The 16695-nt window shown below is 41.6% G+C and overlaps 1 protein-coding gene across 1 annotated transcript in view; it reads left to right on the top strand.

Moving 5' to 3' along the window:
* Positions 1-16695, top strand: part of Ctnnd2 (catenin delta 2) — an 804610-nt gene that overhangs the window by 667292 nt on the left and 120623 nt on the right. The window contains 2 exon segments of the mRNA XM_076916393.1: positions 4185-4302; positions 10284-10469. Of these exon segments, the coding sequence (XP_076772508.1) occupies positions 4185-4302; positions 10284-10469 (304 nt within the window).

Raw genomic sequence — 16695 nt, 5'->3', positions numbered from 1 at the left:
CTTGGTAGTTTGTATAAGTTTAGAAATGTATTTTTCTTCTTCTAGATTTTCAAATAAAAGTTTTTAAAGTACTCCCCAATGATCTGGATTTTACCAGCAGTGGAGAGAGTATGTGAGGGTGAGACTGGGAAAAGAGGAGACAGAGGGGTGTATAGTGAATGAATGAATGAATGAATAACATTTTTAAAAGGCTTGCTTTGTAGTCTACGATGTATACGTTCAAGTTTAGAGAAAGTGCCACATACTGTTGAAAAGAAAGTATATCCCCTGCCCGATAGATGTCATAGTCTGCAGACATCCAATTGATTTGTAACTTTCTTTTCTAAGTTTTAATTTAGAAAATCTAAATATGGGAGTAAGATATTAAAGTCTCCAAGTATCATTTTATCAGAAACCATGTCATATTTTTACACCTTTGGTGTTTGTTTTATGAAATTGGGAGTACCAAGATTTAGTTCATAAATATTTTCAGTATTATATCTTCTCAATAAATTGTTGTCTTTGTTAAACTATAATGGCCCTCTTCATCTCTTTCTGATTAGTTGTTTTGACATCTTTTTTATAAGATTTAAGAAATGATGTGTCAGTTTATTTGCAGCTTCTCTTTGCCTGGCAGGTTATTTCCATCCATTGACTTTCAAGTTCTGGATGGCTTTACAATGTGTTTCTTGTAGACAGCAGACAGTTGGATATTGTTTTCTAATCTAGTCAGCTAGCCTGTATTGCTTGGTGAATTGAGACGGCTTGGATTTAACACTGTTGTTGAGAGGAGTTTGCTGTTTACTGTGATTTTGTTAACTGATGTATAGGTTGATTGGATTATTGGCATTTCTTTTCTACTTCACCAGTTAGCATTAGAAATTTACTCGTTTGATGTATTGGCCATAATTGATTCCTTCTCAACTTGTCTCTGTTTATTTGTTTCTCTCTTGTAATATAGTGCTTCCTATGTTCTCCTGAATGTGAATGTCTTCCTTCCTACTCCCTGTACATTATTCTTTTAAAATATTTTCTGAAAATTTGATTTATTTAGCATGAATTGTCTTAATTTGTGCTTGTCTTGAAATGCTAATTTTTTTAATCAATGTTAAAAGACAGCTTTGCCAGGTACAGTGATCTTGGTTGGCATTACTTTCCTGGCTTGTCATATCATGCCTTGCTTTTAAGGTAGCTGATGAAAGGCATGATGTAATTCTTGCATTTTTACATTTGCATATGAGCTAGCATTTTTTTTATATATACTTTTAATATTGTTGCTTTGCTTTTTTGGCACATTATCTGTATGTCTTAGCTTAGGTTTTATTGTTGTGAGGAGATATCATGACCACAGCAAGTTTTATGAAGAAAAACAATACTAAAAACCAGCTAGGCAAATTCCAAACTATATCTCCATGTCTTATATCAAAGCACTTTTCAGATTTCCAAATTCTTTCAGGTTTGTTGACTGCCACAGCCTTCTCTCTTTTGGCCCATTTCCACTCCTTGTTAGCAGCTTTCCTCAGCTGCTATCCCATAGTTCTTGAATCTCCTATATCTTGGAGACCCCAAGGGAATCCAGGCAGAATTCACCTTCACAGCTTCATACCATGTCCTCTCTAAGCAGCCATGTAGGGACACTCCTAATACATGCCTCACAATTCAATTGGGGTTATATAAGTTATTTCTAGGGGCTATATATTGTATATATATTTGAATTTTTATAAAGAATCTTCAAGAATTTTTTTGATGCTGTGTTTTACATATAATTTTGTTGCACAATTTCTAAAGAGCTATTGCTTCCTCCATGATAGGCAGAAAATGATTTAAGTGCAATGGTCATAGGGACTCTATTTTGGGAATTGGCTAGCTTCGAATTTACAGAGCTCTGCTTACCTCTTACTCTTGAGTATTAGTATTAAACACATGTGTCACCAAACCTGACTCTTATTTCTTAGTACCATGCACATTTCAAAATAGGAACCTGTGTGTGTGTGTTTGTGTGTGTGTGTGTGTGTGTGTGTGTGTGTGTGTAAATTTTGGGGAAGGCTTATCTGGAATCAAATAAAAACTAAGGTAAAGAAAAGTGTTGTAATTACTATAGGCAACATCTATTGTTTGTGAAGTTGTTCATTCCTTTCACTTCTCATTGGCTGGTCTTATACATTTGTTGAGTACCAGTGAAACTAACCTGATTATCATAAAGTCTTGTGAAAGGAAGCAGTTTGCTCCCATCATGAGCATACACAGAGAATTGACTGAGTTTATCCGTGGAGAGAAGGTACAGACACTAGGCTATATATGGACCACTAGATCCAGAGTCTGGATCTATAATTATTTGGAAACCCCACCACTACCATCAAGCAAAAGTCATACATATATTGCTACCCAATTTTCTTCTTGCCATGAAAACCTATCTGGAATTTTCGATAAGCTTCCTGGATGTCAGGAAGAATGTGGCTTCAAAGCACAACCTGGTGGGAATCCTTTCTAGGTGGCATAATCTAGAAGTTTCTTTTATAATATGCTTTGTAGTTTGAATAACATCAGCATGCATCACACACATTTTTCCTAGCAGAGGCTAGCTCCTCCTCCCCATTCCTCCTCTTTTTTTCTCCTCCTCATTTTCCTTCTTCTTTCCCACCAGATATCTTCTCAGACACAAAGGTTTAAATTTATAAGAAATTCTATTAATATGTTTCTAATATTTACCTAGTCGCATTTTCTAAGTAACTAAAATCTTCTATTTATATTTTAAGATCAGTAAAAAAAATCCTATTTAAATTGAATAACCTTTCATAGTGTTATATTAAAGGAATATTTTAACCCTCCCTATAAAACATTTAGATACCAAAGTAAATAGTAGGATCAGTAGCCTTTTAACAGCATTAGTCCTGCTTTTCTTTAATTAACATAAAATCCCCCTCAAAACCAGTCACCCAGATTCCCCCATCAGCCCCGAAGCCCTCAATTTTCCTTCTTCCACTGATCTGTGTTGCATTGCATCCCATTCACTGACTCACACCTCGAAGAACCTCTCTGGGCTGTGAGAATGTCACCCCCTTTATTTTTAGAAGAGTTCAGGGCCAACAAAAAGAAATTTGCAGTGGAATGAGAAAGCACCATGCAAGCCAAGGTGGTGGAATGAAGTCCTATAACCTGTCCAAAAGCACAGATTCTTGTGGTTTGCCCCTTCTGCTCCCAGAAATGAGTAGAGAGCACTACTCCTGCAATAAATCCATCCATGGAATTTGAATTCAGATCTCATGCTCTCTGTTATCCAGGAGGTACCTTTTACCCATCTCCATCCAAGAATCCAGGGTCAGAATCCAGAGTGGAATTCATCACTGCATTCTAGATGCCTTTCAGGTCAATATTAGGATTCCCAAAGTTGGGCACCATTGTACTGTCTGTCTCTTCTCCCTATCTTCCTTGTGCTCCTCAATTCTTCCAATATTGCCCTACCTTCCATGAATCCACACATCTTCCAGCATTCTTTCTATGTCGTCAATAGCCATTACAAGAAGTCTCTACCTGAGCTGAATCTTAAACATAGGAAGAACATTTTTAAGTAACAGAATAACTAAACTGCTCCAAGGATTCTTTCTAACAATGTGCCAGAGATTCTCCATCTACTAGGACATCACATGTCTCTTGTAGAGCTAGAGGAATGTCCATCTGTGTCATAACCATGTGAGGTATTACAACAGGCTCCTCCTGTTGCACTTAGCTCAGAATATGCAACATGGGAAAGAGTATGGTGCATCTTTTTCCTGTGGGCTATGTCCGAGACAACCTAATGACACAGAAACATAATAACCCTAAAATGAGTTACTGCAAATATACTTCTGGCATAGCCATGGAAGGTATATGTTTAGGACAGTAAAAAAATATGTCTCTAAAATATTTAGTAAGTTGAAAGCTCTGTCTGTAAAAATACTTGAGACTTCTTACAGAAGTCTGGAATTCCTAGGAGTCTCTAATTATCAACAGTTCTGGAACTCTGACATATCATGTTGGGAATTTTGCATGCTCTGTTTGCAGTAGATGCTTATAACTTAGCTCCAAGATTGGATTGTTGCAGTCACGTTTACTCATTAGCGCTATAACGTCATTGAAGACTGCAGAAAGGAAACCAGTTTCCTTATGAGAGGGTGCTCTCTTGGAGATGACAGTGAGGATCCATGACATGTTCATTTGCTTTTCAGGAATGTAAGTTCAGCTGGAGAGGAGGCCCGTCGAAGGATGCGGGAGTGTGATGGGCTCACGGATGCCTTGCTGTATGTGATTCAGTCTGCACTGGGAAGCAGTGAGATCGATAGCAAGGTTGGTGATGTTTGCACAGCTCCAGTTTCTTACTGGTTAATGGGACCCCAGAGATTAAACAGTGGCTAAGTGACCATGGTATTTCATGCTTGTGTTCTAAGCCCTATTCTTATAAACTCCAACACTGTCTAAAAGGTATGCTCATTGTAGCTGAGAACCAGCACTTGAATTTTCTACCAGCAGTAAGTGAAAATTCAGATTGGTATAAGTAAGTCAAACCATTGGTATCCAGGATGAATGTAAGCTATCATACACCACCTCAGCTTCCAGATTGCATGTTTAGTGTATATGTATGTGTGTGTGTGTGTATATATATATATATATATATATATATATATATATATTGAAGATGAAGATACTGAAGTTCTCTGAGATTTGAATAATTATACATTCTTAAAGGGTGTTTTAAAATCCTAAAAAATCTTTTCTAAATTTTCAAAATGTTTAATCAAAGCTTCCAGCATGCTATGGCTCAAAGGCACTGCGCTGTGTTAGTTCATAGACTCAAAGAGAATTAGGTATTGGGTTGTCTTTCCCAGTATTCGAGATATTTTGTTTTGTCTTTATTATATTAGTTTTAATTTGCAACAGCAAGAAACTTGTAATCTTATAGTAATCCTGATATGAAGCCATATGCCACCTATATGTTTAAAAATAATACATGCAAAATTGTCACTCTTTAATAAGGACTACTCTGGGGCTCCTGTTATAGACATTTAGATCAGAGTAAGCCTATGTTGTGAGTGTGTGGGTTTTTTAAGCACACTCCATGGCCTCTCTCCATCCACTCAATGCCTATAGCTTTCCCTACACCCATCCATCAGAGCTCTCAACTCAAAGGGGATAAGAGAGAGTTTACCATGAAGCCTGATTTGAGTGGCCATGGTCTGGGAACATGGGTTTAGGTTACTCAAAATTCCAATTTTACAACATGGAATTAGTTTCATGGAGTTTTTTTTTTTTCACAATAATTTTTTATCAATTATTTGGGAATTTCACATCATAAACCATAATTATACTCACCTCCCAGTTTTCCCAGGTCCACCCTTCAACCCTTGCAATTTACTCCTCCCTCCAAAAAAGAAGAAGTAAAAAGGTCCGGTTTGTGTTACCCACATTCTTACTAGATGAGAAAGGACTTGGTTTTCCTTAAGGGGTTGGCCACAGGGAGTTTTATGGAGCTTTTAAGGTAATAAAATACAGAAAATTATAAAACAGGGCTTTTAAGAGTACATTGGTAGGAAAATGGAAGGAAGTGGTTCACAGTAAACTGGAAAACTTTGTTTTAGGTCCCGAATGCTCATGGACAACACTCTTAGCCCCCTTTCATCAGTAGAAAACTAGAGTTCTGTTAACACATTCCAAATCCAAAGGCCTGACTAGTATAGGGGATATTAGGTCTGATGGTACAAGGGGCCAAGAAGGTAAAGGATGCTTATTTAATATGTTAAAAATCACCCATAATACATTGCACAGTCTCTGGATCTGTAACATTCCCAACAGTCCGCAGTCATTGAGGTTTTGTCAATCAGCCCCTGGAAACATATTCTCTTCAGGAATCCATAACACCAAACAACAGTGTCTCCAAGCATGGAAGATGCCCTGTGAGGAGCTCAGGTGGCATGGCCATGAACGCTTCCTTTATCCCATACTTTCTAGTAGTAACTCTTCATCATAGTTGCCTTTGGAACAACCAGTGAAGACAGCTGCTAGAACCTTATTATCCCCGCTGGAACCCCATCACCACCCTTCAAATCTAAATACCCAACTTTGGCCACAAGTATTTATCCCTTTATAAGTGAATCATGATCTGTTGGTATTATGGATTAAAATCTTGGCTGAATAGAGGGAGCTTTGAAATAGACTACGTAGGAAGCATTGCATAAGGTAGTGTAGCTGTAAAGTTAGATGGAAGACAAATGAGCGGGGCTCAGTCTTCATGGTACTTACTTACAGTCTGTGCAGGATGCCCTCCCTGTCTGCAAGCCCCAGCACCACATACACTGGTTATGGTAGCACATGTCTGGAATTCCAACACTTGAGAAGTGAAAGCTGGAAGATCAGAATTCCAAGGCCATCCTCAGCCATATTGAATTCAGTGTGAGCCTGGACTATGTGAAACCCAGTCACACACACACACACACACACACACACACACACACACACACACACAGAACAATAAAAAAAAAAAAGAATTTAGGGGCTGGAGAAGTGGCTCAGCAGGTAATAGCATTTACTGCTCTTACAGAGGACCTCAGTTCACTTTACGGATCTCACATTGCAGCTCATAACTGTCTACCACTCCAGTTCCAAGGGATCCAGTGCCTCTTCTGGCATCTGTCAGCTCCAGACACATACATGGTACATACGCTTACCAGCAAGCAAAACAATCGTGTGTGTAGAATAAAAATAAATTTTAAATAACAATGCAATAAGCTTACCCATTGACCACCATTATGGGTGAATTAGCATAGCCCTTCTTAATCTTGACTGTACACAACAGTTACCAAGAAATTTAGAAAATTGTACTGGTGTCTAAGCCTATTGCCCTGAAGATATTCAAGGTATTATTTGAGAATGTGGTCCTGTGAACACTGGCTTGGTCCAGTTGTGAACACCAGTTTTTCTCCCATCCCTGATGCTCAGTAGGTCTGTGGCCAGTCAGGGACCAAATACTATTCATTTCAAATATGGGATGTGCTATAATAAAGACTTAAGCATCCCTCTTCTGTAAAGGCCCTTCAGTAATCATAGGAGACCTATTAATACCATTGACAACAAAATTAAGTCCCTAAAATTGTGACCAGTCAAGAAACCTTGAGTATCTACAGGGGCCTGTTAGTGTAATAGTCACGTGCGTTATAAAGGAGCCCATGTAAATAGCTCACTGTCACAGCAATGCTGATCGTTTTAATATTCACCCGGCAAAAGGCTGAGGTGTGGAAATGCTAAGCCCGTTAGTCTGATGGACACCAAACAGCTTTCCCACTATCTGGACCTTGCAGGTGAATAAAAATAAAAGCTACTGCCTCCTGTCCCCGCCAAGCTCCCCGGCTCTCATCTCCGAAGACGTGGCTTAGGCACCAACATGTTCTGTGGCATAAGCATCATTGTCTGACTATTTGACTGGGCAGACTCCTAATACTCCCGGAATAGCTGGGAGATGATCTGTTTTCATATCTATGTTTTATTTCCCAAAAGAGAATATTGAAAATGGAGGGCTTCGCCAACCTAGACTGAGAAGCTCTGCTGTGTCCCTAATGAGTAGGGACACGGCAACCTGGATGTCAGAACAGGGTCCATTGCCCTCTCTATCCCCTACTCAGTGGGACACTGGACCCAAGTGCCCCAGCTTGTGACAGGAAAGATTGTCATAACCACATGCCCTGAGTGTTGAAGGACCCCATCCAGTATGATGAATTACTCCACCAAGCTTTACTGGCTGGATTGTACCATTGACTTTTAACGTGTTATTATTGCACCATAATTTTCCACTCAGCCCTCGGCTTGGCCACTTCTGAGCTTTCACTATGACAAGTTGGAGAGGGAAACATGAGCGCACATTCTCTTTAAGGCCAGAGAAGTTAATGATCAAGAGTCTGGATTCCATGCAAGCTCGTGGCTCTGCTCCTGTAATTGGGACAGTTTATTGAATGGATAACATATGGCAGAGCACTCCACAGATGACTTACAAATTAGCCCGTTCTAATAGAAAATAAGGAGTCAAGATGACCCTGGTGAACAAGAAGAGCACTAAAAAGCACTGTTGACAGTAATGGATGTCACACGCAGAGCCACCAGACGCCACATGCCTTCTGCTAGTGTCTCTGGTCTTTGTTCTCTTCTTTTCCACATTCCCTTGAGAGAAACAGTGTTCAGATGGGAACCTACCTAACGCCAGCCAGATTATCCAGCTCCAGGAAGCCTTATAAGATGCAAGGGTTTGCTCTCTGAACCCTCTCCTTCCCACCCTCCCAAGTTCCCTCTTTGTGTCTCTCCAGCTTCTCCCCACACCACCTCCCTAGATGCAGAGTAATTACATAAAGCACTTCTTGAAAACTGCAGATTTAGTCTCCTTGTCCTGATAGAGGAACAGTAAAGCCCCAGGGGAGATAAACAACCAGTTGAGAATGGAGCGTATTCTCCCAAGTCCTTGAGGGAAGAGAAATCAGTTTGAGATGATTTAAAAATTGTCCTGACTTGTGCCATAACATTTTCCTTTCAAGGAGAGATGTGTCTGTCTTTCATGCGTCGTCTAGTGCTTGCCTGCTTTCATGTCAGCTTCCTTCCTGATGCGGAAAGGATGCTTAAAACTGAAAATCAAATTGGCTCAAAGCCTGTGGGATTAGCAGCCATGAAACCTTGGCAAGCTGACAAAAAAATAGCCAAGGATGGCATTGGTCCCAGAGTGTGTCCAGAGAACCGCTTTTCCCGAATGACAGTCACATTGACAACCCTAATCAGGTAAAGAGCATGGGCTGCCGTTTACTGACTCCAAGTCCATGAGGGAAGCAGTCCCTTGGCCTCTGCCTGTTCTAACACTGACCCCAGACCAGAGGGAAATAGCTTTCAGCAGTGTGTTACCCAGAGTTTGGCTCACCCATACGCTTCTCTCTACAACATGAAACTATTTCCTGCCTTCATCAGCCATGTAGTGACTTTCTGAAATGTGGCCAAGGTGCAAGGGTTTTCAAAATAAAATTTGGGTCTTTTTCTCTTCACCTTTTAGTTTTCTCTTTCTTAAGATGAGAATTTTATTCCTCAGTCTCCACTGACCCATTTCTTAAGTCCAGAACAAAATTTAAAAGGTCAAATGTTGGGGCCCTGTGATATAACTTAGATAGTAAACATGTTTGCTGCACAAGGCTGGCAACAGGACTTTGATCCACAGATCCCAGAAGCTTCTCCAGAACGTTGTCTTCTGGCATCCATGTGTGTGCTGTGGTACACATAGACACACACACACAGACACATAGACACAGAAGACACACACACACACAGACACAAATCTGTAGACACACACATATACATATAAAGTCAGTTTTCTTCTAGGGAAGCACTTTCTGCAGAAGGTCAAAGGACAAAGGCTTTGGGCTCTGTGGGTCACACAGCCTCTGTCACAACACACTTGTCACTCAGTAACAGCTGGGAGTGGTCATCAACATGTGGGCATGCTGGGTTTGCAAGAGTGTTATTATAAAACAGACCTCAGGTTGGCCCTGGCTTGCAGGATGCACTTTACTGAGTCTTTCCCTTAAAGTCTGGAATCTGTTTCGAATGACCTCCTTAACACACTGGTGACAGTGATAAGCCTGTCTGTAGCCATATCCTGTCCTCTCTACAGCCCTGTGAAGCTGGTACTTTTTATCATTACTGATTTACCAATGAAGAAACAGAGGTACAGAAGGTACCATCAGAAGGTACAGACGGTAGTCACTGCGTCCAAAGCCACACAGCCATTGGGCAGAGCTAGGGCTCCCACCAAAGCCAAGACAAAATGTCGTATGTCCCATATTCAGAGCCTCCCTTGTGTGGTCTCTGGCATTACTGAACTGTATATTTCTTGGTAAGTGGTGTGCTACAAAATCCCCAACCAGAGCCAAACTATGTCCACTACCTGTGATAGTAATGACTCGGGCACCTTAAACTCCAGGCAGGAGTAACTGGTTAATGGCTTGTGATCTTGTAGTTGCAAATGTGTCCAATTCTTACAAGCTCATTTCACCGACCCATGACTGGTGTTTGTTGAAGTATCTAGTGTTGATTATTGTTGTCTCTCAAGTGAGAAATGATCATAGGACCTTCTACACTTGCTCAGATTCTTCCTGCCACAGCTGTGAGTAGAGCTAAGTGAATCTGAGGACAATGTGACCGTGGAGACTAGACTGCCTTTCCAGGGTAGAGCCGTCTGCTGATTTGCCATCTGCTGATTCATTTACATTCATTCCTCCATTTCCCTCTTTCTTTTGGGGATGCTGCAGACCGTTGAAAACTGTGTGTGCATCTTGAGGAACCTCTCATACCGGCTAGCAGCAGAAACGTCTCAGGGACAGCACATGGGCACAGACGAGCTGGACGGGCTGCTCTGCGGGGAGGCCAACGGCAAGGACGCAGAGAGTTCTGGGTGCTGGGGCAAGAAGAAGAAGAAAAAGAAATCCCAGGATCAGGTGATGCTATACACTCACAACTGCATGCAGTTATCCCCTTCCTCAGTACACTATCAACACTGCATTGGTAGATAGATGGATGGATAGATAGATAGATAGATAGATAGATAGATAGATAGATAGATAGATAGTCGGCTCCTTGCCAGCAGGTCCAAGTGAGAGGAGAGCGGTCCCAGTCCTGCCGGGTCTCTCCAGGGCTGAGTGGGATGGCAAGTGTCAATGCCCAAAAGAAACACACTGAGCCGGAAGTCTTATCGAAGCAAGAACTCAACTTTATTGCATCAGCTTCTTGCTTATATAAATTTGGAGCATAGGGAGGGGAATTTTTGGTGGGTAAGATGATGTAGGAGGCAGGGTGGAAAATATCTGAGAAGTTCTTGCATAGCTACTGCAATGATGGAAGGTATGGAGTGACTGATGGGGCCAATGGCAAAGCTTTATATCAGCAAAGGTGGGACAGAGGCAGGGCCAAACAGGTCTTGCTGAGTCACCCCGATACGGAAGTGACTGAGATAGGTCTCAAAACTCAAGCCAGGCTTAGGCTTTCCCACAAGACCACAGAAACTTGAGCCAGGCTCAGGTTTGTCCTCAAGGCCCAAACCAGGGCCAAAATGGGGATAGATAGATAGATAGATAGATAGATAGATAGATAGATAGATAGATAGATGACTCTGCATTTACAGTGTATGGTAAAATCATTAGCACATCTGCAGAATTTTCCTGTAGGAATTTCACAGCTGAAATAGTGGAAGTTAAGAAATTTCCCTTATGTCTTCCAGTTCAGCCAGGATAGGAACTTCCAAAGTAAAGAAAAAGCCATCCAGTACACTCTGATGACCCAGTTCCTAAACTGGAGGTAGAGGCAGGTACTGATTGATGCCTCTGTGTTGAGTGGCAAATGCCTCTTTGGGGCTGGGGAAGGAGGCTGCCATGCAGGTAGTGGAATGCCCAGGAAAGGAAAAGGAGGGAAAGAAGGAAAGTTGACAGAGGAGGCATGAGATACAGTATGTGTTTGACAGCAGGTTGCAAAGGCCTGGTTATTGTCTTGCTTAACCCTGGAAAGTGGGGTTAAGAATTCACATGCTATAACTGGATGAGATCAAAAGTTTAGTCTTGGGACACAATGTTGGGAAGTTCAGAACACTGCATCTTGAGAAGGAAATCTCCTCAACATGAAATGCTCTGTGCTGTTGACACCTGTAGGGAGGTTTGCCTGCTGTGCAGCAAAAGGCCTTAAAGCAGCTCTCCTCAGGCCGATGGTTAGAACAGCCTTCACTCCATTCATGAGGTCCCTGGGATATAAAATCCCTCACACACAGTCCTCTAGAAGGGATGGTAGAGCTGCTAGCAGCTGGGAAGTGTGCACTGGAGAAGGCTGTGTTTCCAGACACTGCACCCTTCCAATGGACACTGAGACTCTCAGCCCTGCACAGTCATGTCCACCTTTCCTCAGACATCGAAGTCTCCATTTACCAGGCACACTTCCAATGTCTTTCTCTGGACACTGATGTCACATGGCCAGCTATTCCTGGACACTGTAATTATGCATAAATTGGTGAGAGTTTTGCCAGCCCATCACTTGACTGACCCATGGAAGTATCTGCTAAAGAGAGACAGGGCCTATGGTCTCCTCTGTAACCAAATTTTAAATCTGAGCTAGCATACCAATATGTTTGTTTAGATACCAGCACAGCATTTTCTAAACTATTTTGGAAATAGTTTTACTTCAAGTAAAGTTTAAAGAAAGTGTTTTCTCCAGAGTAAGGATTAATAGGAATGACCTTTACATCTTGTTCAGGAATTTTCCTGGAAGGACTCAGTATCAGAAGTCTGTAGTTGTGAATAATAGCTATGCAAGAACTTCTCAGATATTTCCCACAACACTTGGACCTGCATGCCCTGCCTCTGTAAAGGCCACGCTCCCTGCCTGGAGCAGAGCCTTTCCACTCTGAGACACGCTCCCCAGATCTACCTTTTCCTCTGTGACAAGTCAGAACTTTGTTTATCTGATCTCTTTCCTGTGTGGATTGAAGCACTACCCTGTGAGTCTCAACCTAGCCACTTAATACCCCACACCACCATGGGGGTGCAAAGGGCATCTCATTGATGTTCACTAAATATTTAAATACTGCCATTTTACTAGCTCCTCACCCTTTGGTGTCGTGCTAGGACAGCAGGGAGCCAGAACATACAGTTCTGTGCATTCTCACCTTGAGCCAACTAAAACAGGAACTTACGAAAATACAATGCGTTCTCTCAGTCTTCAACCGGGCTCTGTGACCACAGGACCAACACTGCTTTCCCCTGGAAATATCAACCACAGTTTAAGGGTCCATAGGAGAAAAATCTCCCACCACCATAGACTTGTACTGGGAAGCACCTAAAGGCTGGACCACATAGATGGACCATGTAGTTCTGGAAATAACCTTAGTCTTAACCAGAGACAACTTAGACTGGTATTGCATCCATTCATATATCCAGTTTCACCCCAAGGTTTGAGCAGCCACACCCTTGTCAGAGTCTCTAGTCTGGCATTGTGTGTCACTTTCTAAGACCCTGACTTGACAGAGAGCCATCCTAGCTCTTCCCTGGTGCCTCTTATGAACTTCAAGTTCTCAGATGACAGAGGGGATCCAGGTTGACTAGGTTCTAAGAAATGAGCATCCAGAAGAGAAGGGACTCCATGGGACTCACCCAGTCACAGTCTGTGTCAAGGTGTGAGCTGTCCTGGGAAGCACCGGGGAGGAGACTTTGCAGGCCTCACACTGTACATGAAGCCCCACCCTATGATATGTTTCAACTCTTCAACATTGAATATGATGACACCATTCATAGAATTTTATGATTTTTGCCATTACCCAATATAAAATTGTTTACAATCCATTGCTCCCAGTTTTTCCTAAGTATTTGCTTGAAGAACGTTGTGCTGAATCTTTCAAAAGATAAAATACAATGGGATGCTAATGTCCACAAAGACTCTTCAGACTTAAATCTCCTAGTTTGGGGAATTTGGAGGTGTTTGTTTGTTTGTTTGTTTGTTTAGATTTTTACCACAAGCTAAATACATATAAAACTATTTTGAAGTGCCAAAATCAATGTCAATTGTAATGGGGATGTATACTGAAAATTATTCTTGTTTGGAAAACTATTTAGTGTATTTTGTCCATTTCAGTATATTGTTGAATAGTCGAAAGTGAAAACTCTCTTGCAGTTACAGACTGGTAGAAGTGAAACAGGGGTGAAGTTCCAGAGACTGGAAACAGAGTGACTCCAGAATATGATATAAAAGGGATACAGTCAACCATATGTAGACATCATGCTCTCTGCAAGGGAGAGAGCTGTAGTATGAAGTGATATCTGCAGGGAGAGCATGACTGTTGGGCCAGTCCGCCTTCTTGGGGTTGGACTAAGCAGTGATTTCCCTGAGCATGTACTGTAGTGCCTGAATTGGGAATGAGGACCACCATTTGGGGAAACCTGAGTCAAGGAGTCTACAGGAATTAGGGGGAGGACCCAGAGCCCTAACTCATCACTGTTACCAAGTTGTAGCAGGATGAATAATGCAGATATCCCAAGGCCTCTGTAGGAGGAAGCATGGTTGTCTTCCCTAACTCAAGAACATCAAGATACCTTCTGCCTGGAAATTTTAAAAATGTCCTAAAGCATCCAGAGAGTTTTAGGCATATAGCTTTATAGTAGTCAAGATACCATGTGACCCTAGTATCTCTATTGCCCCAAAGTCAGGACTGTCTGTGCCTTGCACTTTTAGTCTGAGATGTCCTATATGCTGAACAAGTGCTCGGCTCCAGCCACCCCCCACCCCCCGACAGACTTGGCCTTCTAAGGAATATTTTGTGGTTTGGAGAAAATACACAATAAAAGCCTTAAGAAGCAGCAGAAAACATTTGTGTCTACAAATAGGGATGTATAGATGTCAAAGATAGAGACGAACCCTGCTAAATTTTGTAACACGTGTGTCCCATGAAAAATAAAATAATTGTCTGTGCAAAATATTCCAGAAAAATACAGTGAGGACTAAGGTGATGACCGGTCCTGCTTACACTTAGTAACACCGTTTAAAAGTAATGGTCAAGCTGGGTGCTGGTGGGACACACCTGTAATCCCAACAGCCCTGTCTCTAAACAAAACCAAGATGTGGGGATATCTTTCACCAGTAGAAAGCATGTTAGGATGTATGCAATCCTGAATCTGAGCCCCAACTCTGCAATATATAATCCCTAAAGGTCCCAGGAAATGAATTTCATGTATTAGTATAAAAATGCATGATTCCTTACCTCAGAGCAAGGTAGGGCCTATATAAAAATCAAAGGATTCGTATCCGCAACACAGACCTCCCACTCCAGAAGAGCCAGATACTGCCCAGGAAGCAAAGCAGTGACTTCATAGCAGTTTGTTTAATGATGGCCCTGCTTTGTTCTGTACATTTGCATTTGTACATCACATATACATTTGGACCCACCCTTATATTTACCTTTAGTCCATGGTAGTACACTCCTTTAATCCCCACACTCCAGAGGCAGAGGCAAGTGGATCTCTGAATTTGAGGCCAGACGGTTTATGCAACAAGTTCCTGAGTAGCCAATGCTACATAGTGATATGCTATCTCCAAAAAAAAAAAAAAAAAATGGCATTTGTATTTTGAATCGTAGAAGAACCTATGCCGTTATGCCAGTCAAATTTAGTTATGAGACAAATTCTCAGAAATGTTTCTTTTTAAATCCTTAATATAGATAATTCAGAAAAATGTACACTATGAAAGTAGGCTATATTCTTGATTTTATTTAATTAAGTTCTTGCTGTGCAAACATGCCTGGACTGATTATCACACGTGTGTGCCTTGCCTTTTTACACAAGTGTGTAAAAGCCCTTGCAGCTAACACTCCTCAGTACCTGTGGCTAAACTGCGAAGCCAGTAGTTCCTGGTGTCCCTTTCTTGGTACAACTATCCAGTGTGTCAACCCAGTACAGTGCAGTATCGTGCTGACAATCTAGCATCTCAGATCAGTGGGGCCAGCTGGCAAACTAGAAGACAAAATTAATAGGTCTTCTCTTTTGTACAAAGAAGCCATTTGGGGTTTGTTTTTCAGCTTGGCATGTGGCCAAATCCCCAGTGACAGTGCCCTGATGGGTTCTGCTCAGTCATAGTGGAAGGGTCACACCACACTGTCCTACTACTGGCTGCAAGCCAAGCAGACCTTGGTCTCACTCAGCATGGGCCTGATGCCAACAGAGACGACTGCTGAGATGAAGCAAGCAAAAGCAACAGGATATGCTAGAGCTCAAGTCCCCTGTCCCAAGAGCCACCAGGAATCACCTCTCCAAGGGATGAAAAGTCAGCTATGTGTTCAGATGACTGGCAGGCAGTGGATCAGGCTACACACAAGATTCTTCTGGACCAGCATTTTAAAAGCAATCGATTCTTCTCTTGTGAACGTCTTGCTTGCATGATCTATTGCATCATTATCAATGTAAGAGATAATATTCTGCTGGTGTGTAGGTGTCCTTTAGTTGTGGAGAAGTCTCATCTGTGAAACCCCTGTAGGAATTCCTTCACCGCTTCAGTGGGAGAATGATTTCTCTCAACCAAATTCAACCTCAGTTCCACCCTTCCAAACAAACCCCATGTTAAAAAAAAAATGCCCACTGGTCCCTAATCTACTGGCCATCCTTATATTTAGTTAGATTCCTCTCCTGGTTCTTATGTCTGAAGTTGAATATATTAGTGGGTCCCACAGAGAGTGGACAGAAGGCCTGTGTAAATCTTATTTCCATATGTGACTTGCAGTCCAACACCTGACACCAATTACACTGTATGGCCATCAAAGTGTGGCCTCTGGTGACTCTAGGTCTGGCTGATGTTTTATTTTAAGTAGATGTTCACAGCCAGGATTTGTCCAGACTTAATTTTTTTTCTTTGCTGAAGAGATTTTGTATCCATGTAGCTGTGAGATGGGATACCCCACTGTCTACTCTTGCCTGGGTTTTCATCTCCTCTAAATAAATACTGTCATATAAATTGTCAATTCTGTCATATAGAATGTCAATAAATAAATTGACAATCAGCATCTAGAATTATGAAGACATCCAACCTAACCCTCATTCTACATTATCATCAGTTAAGAGCTTAGAATATGTGGACTGGGAAGATGACTTAGTCAATGAGGTACTCAGTTCTTTCTCTAGAGTCTATGTAAAATAAGCTGAG

This window comes from Arvicanthis niloticus, chromosome 19 (assembly GCF_011762505.2).
Source record: "Arvicanthis niloticus isolate mArvNil1 chromosome 19, mArvNil1.pat.X, whole genome shotgun sequence".
Classification (NCBI taxonomy): Eukaryota; Metazoa; Chordata; class Mammalia; order Rodentia; family Muridae; genus Arvicanthis; species Arvicanthis niloticus.
Note: the sequence above shows the minus strand (reverse complement) of the source record. Positions and strands in the feature narration are given on the sequence as shown.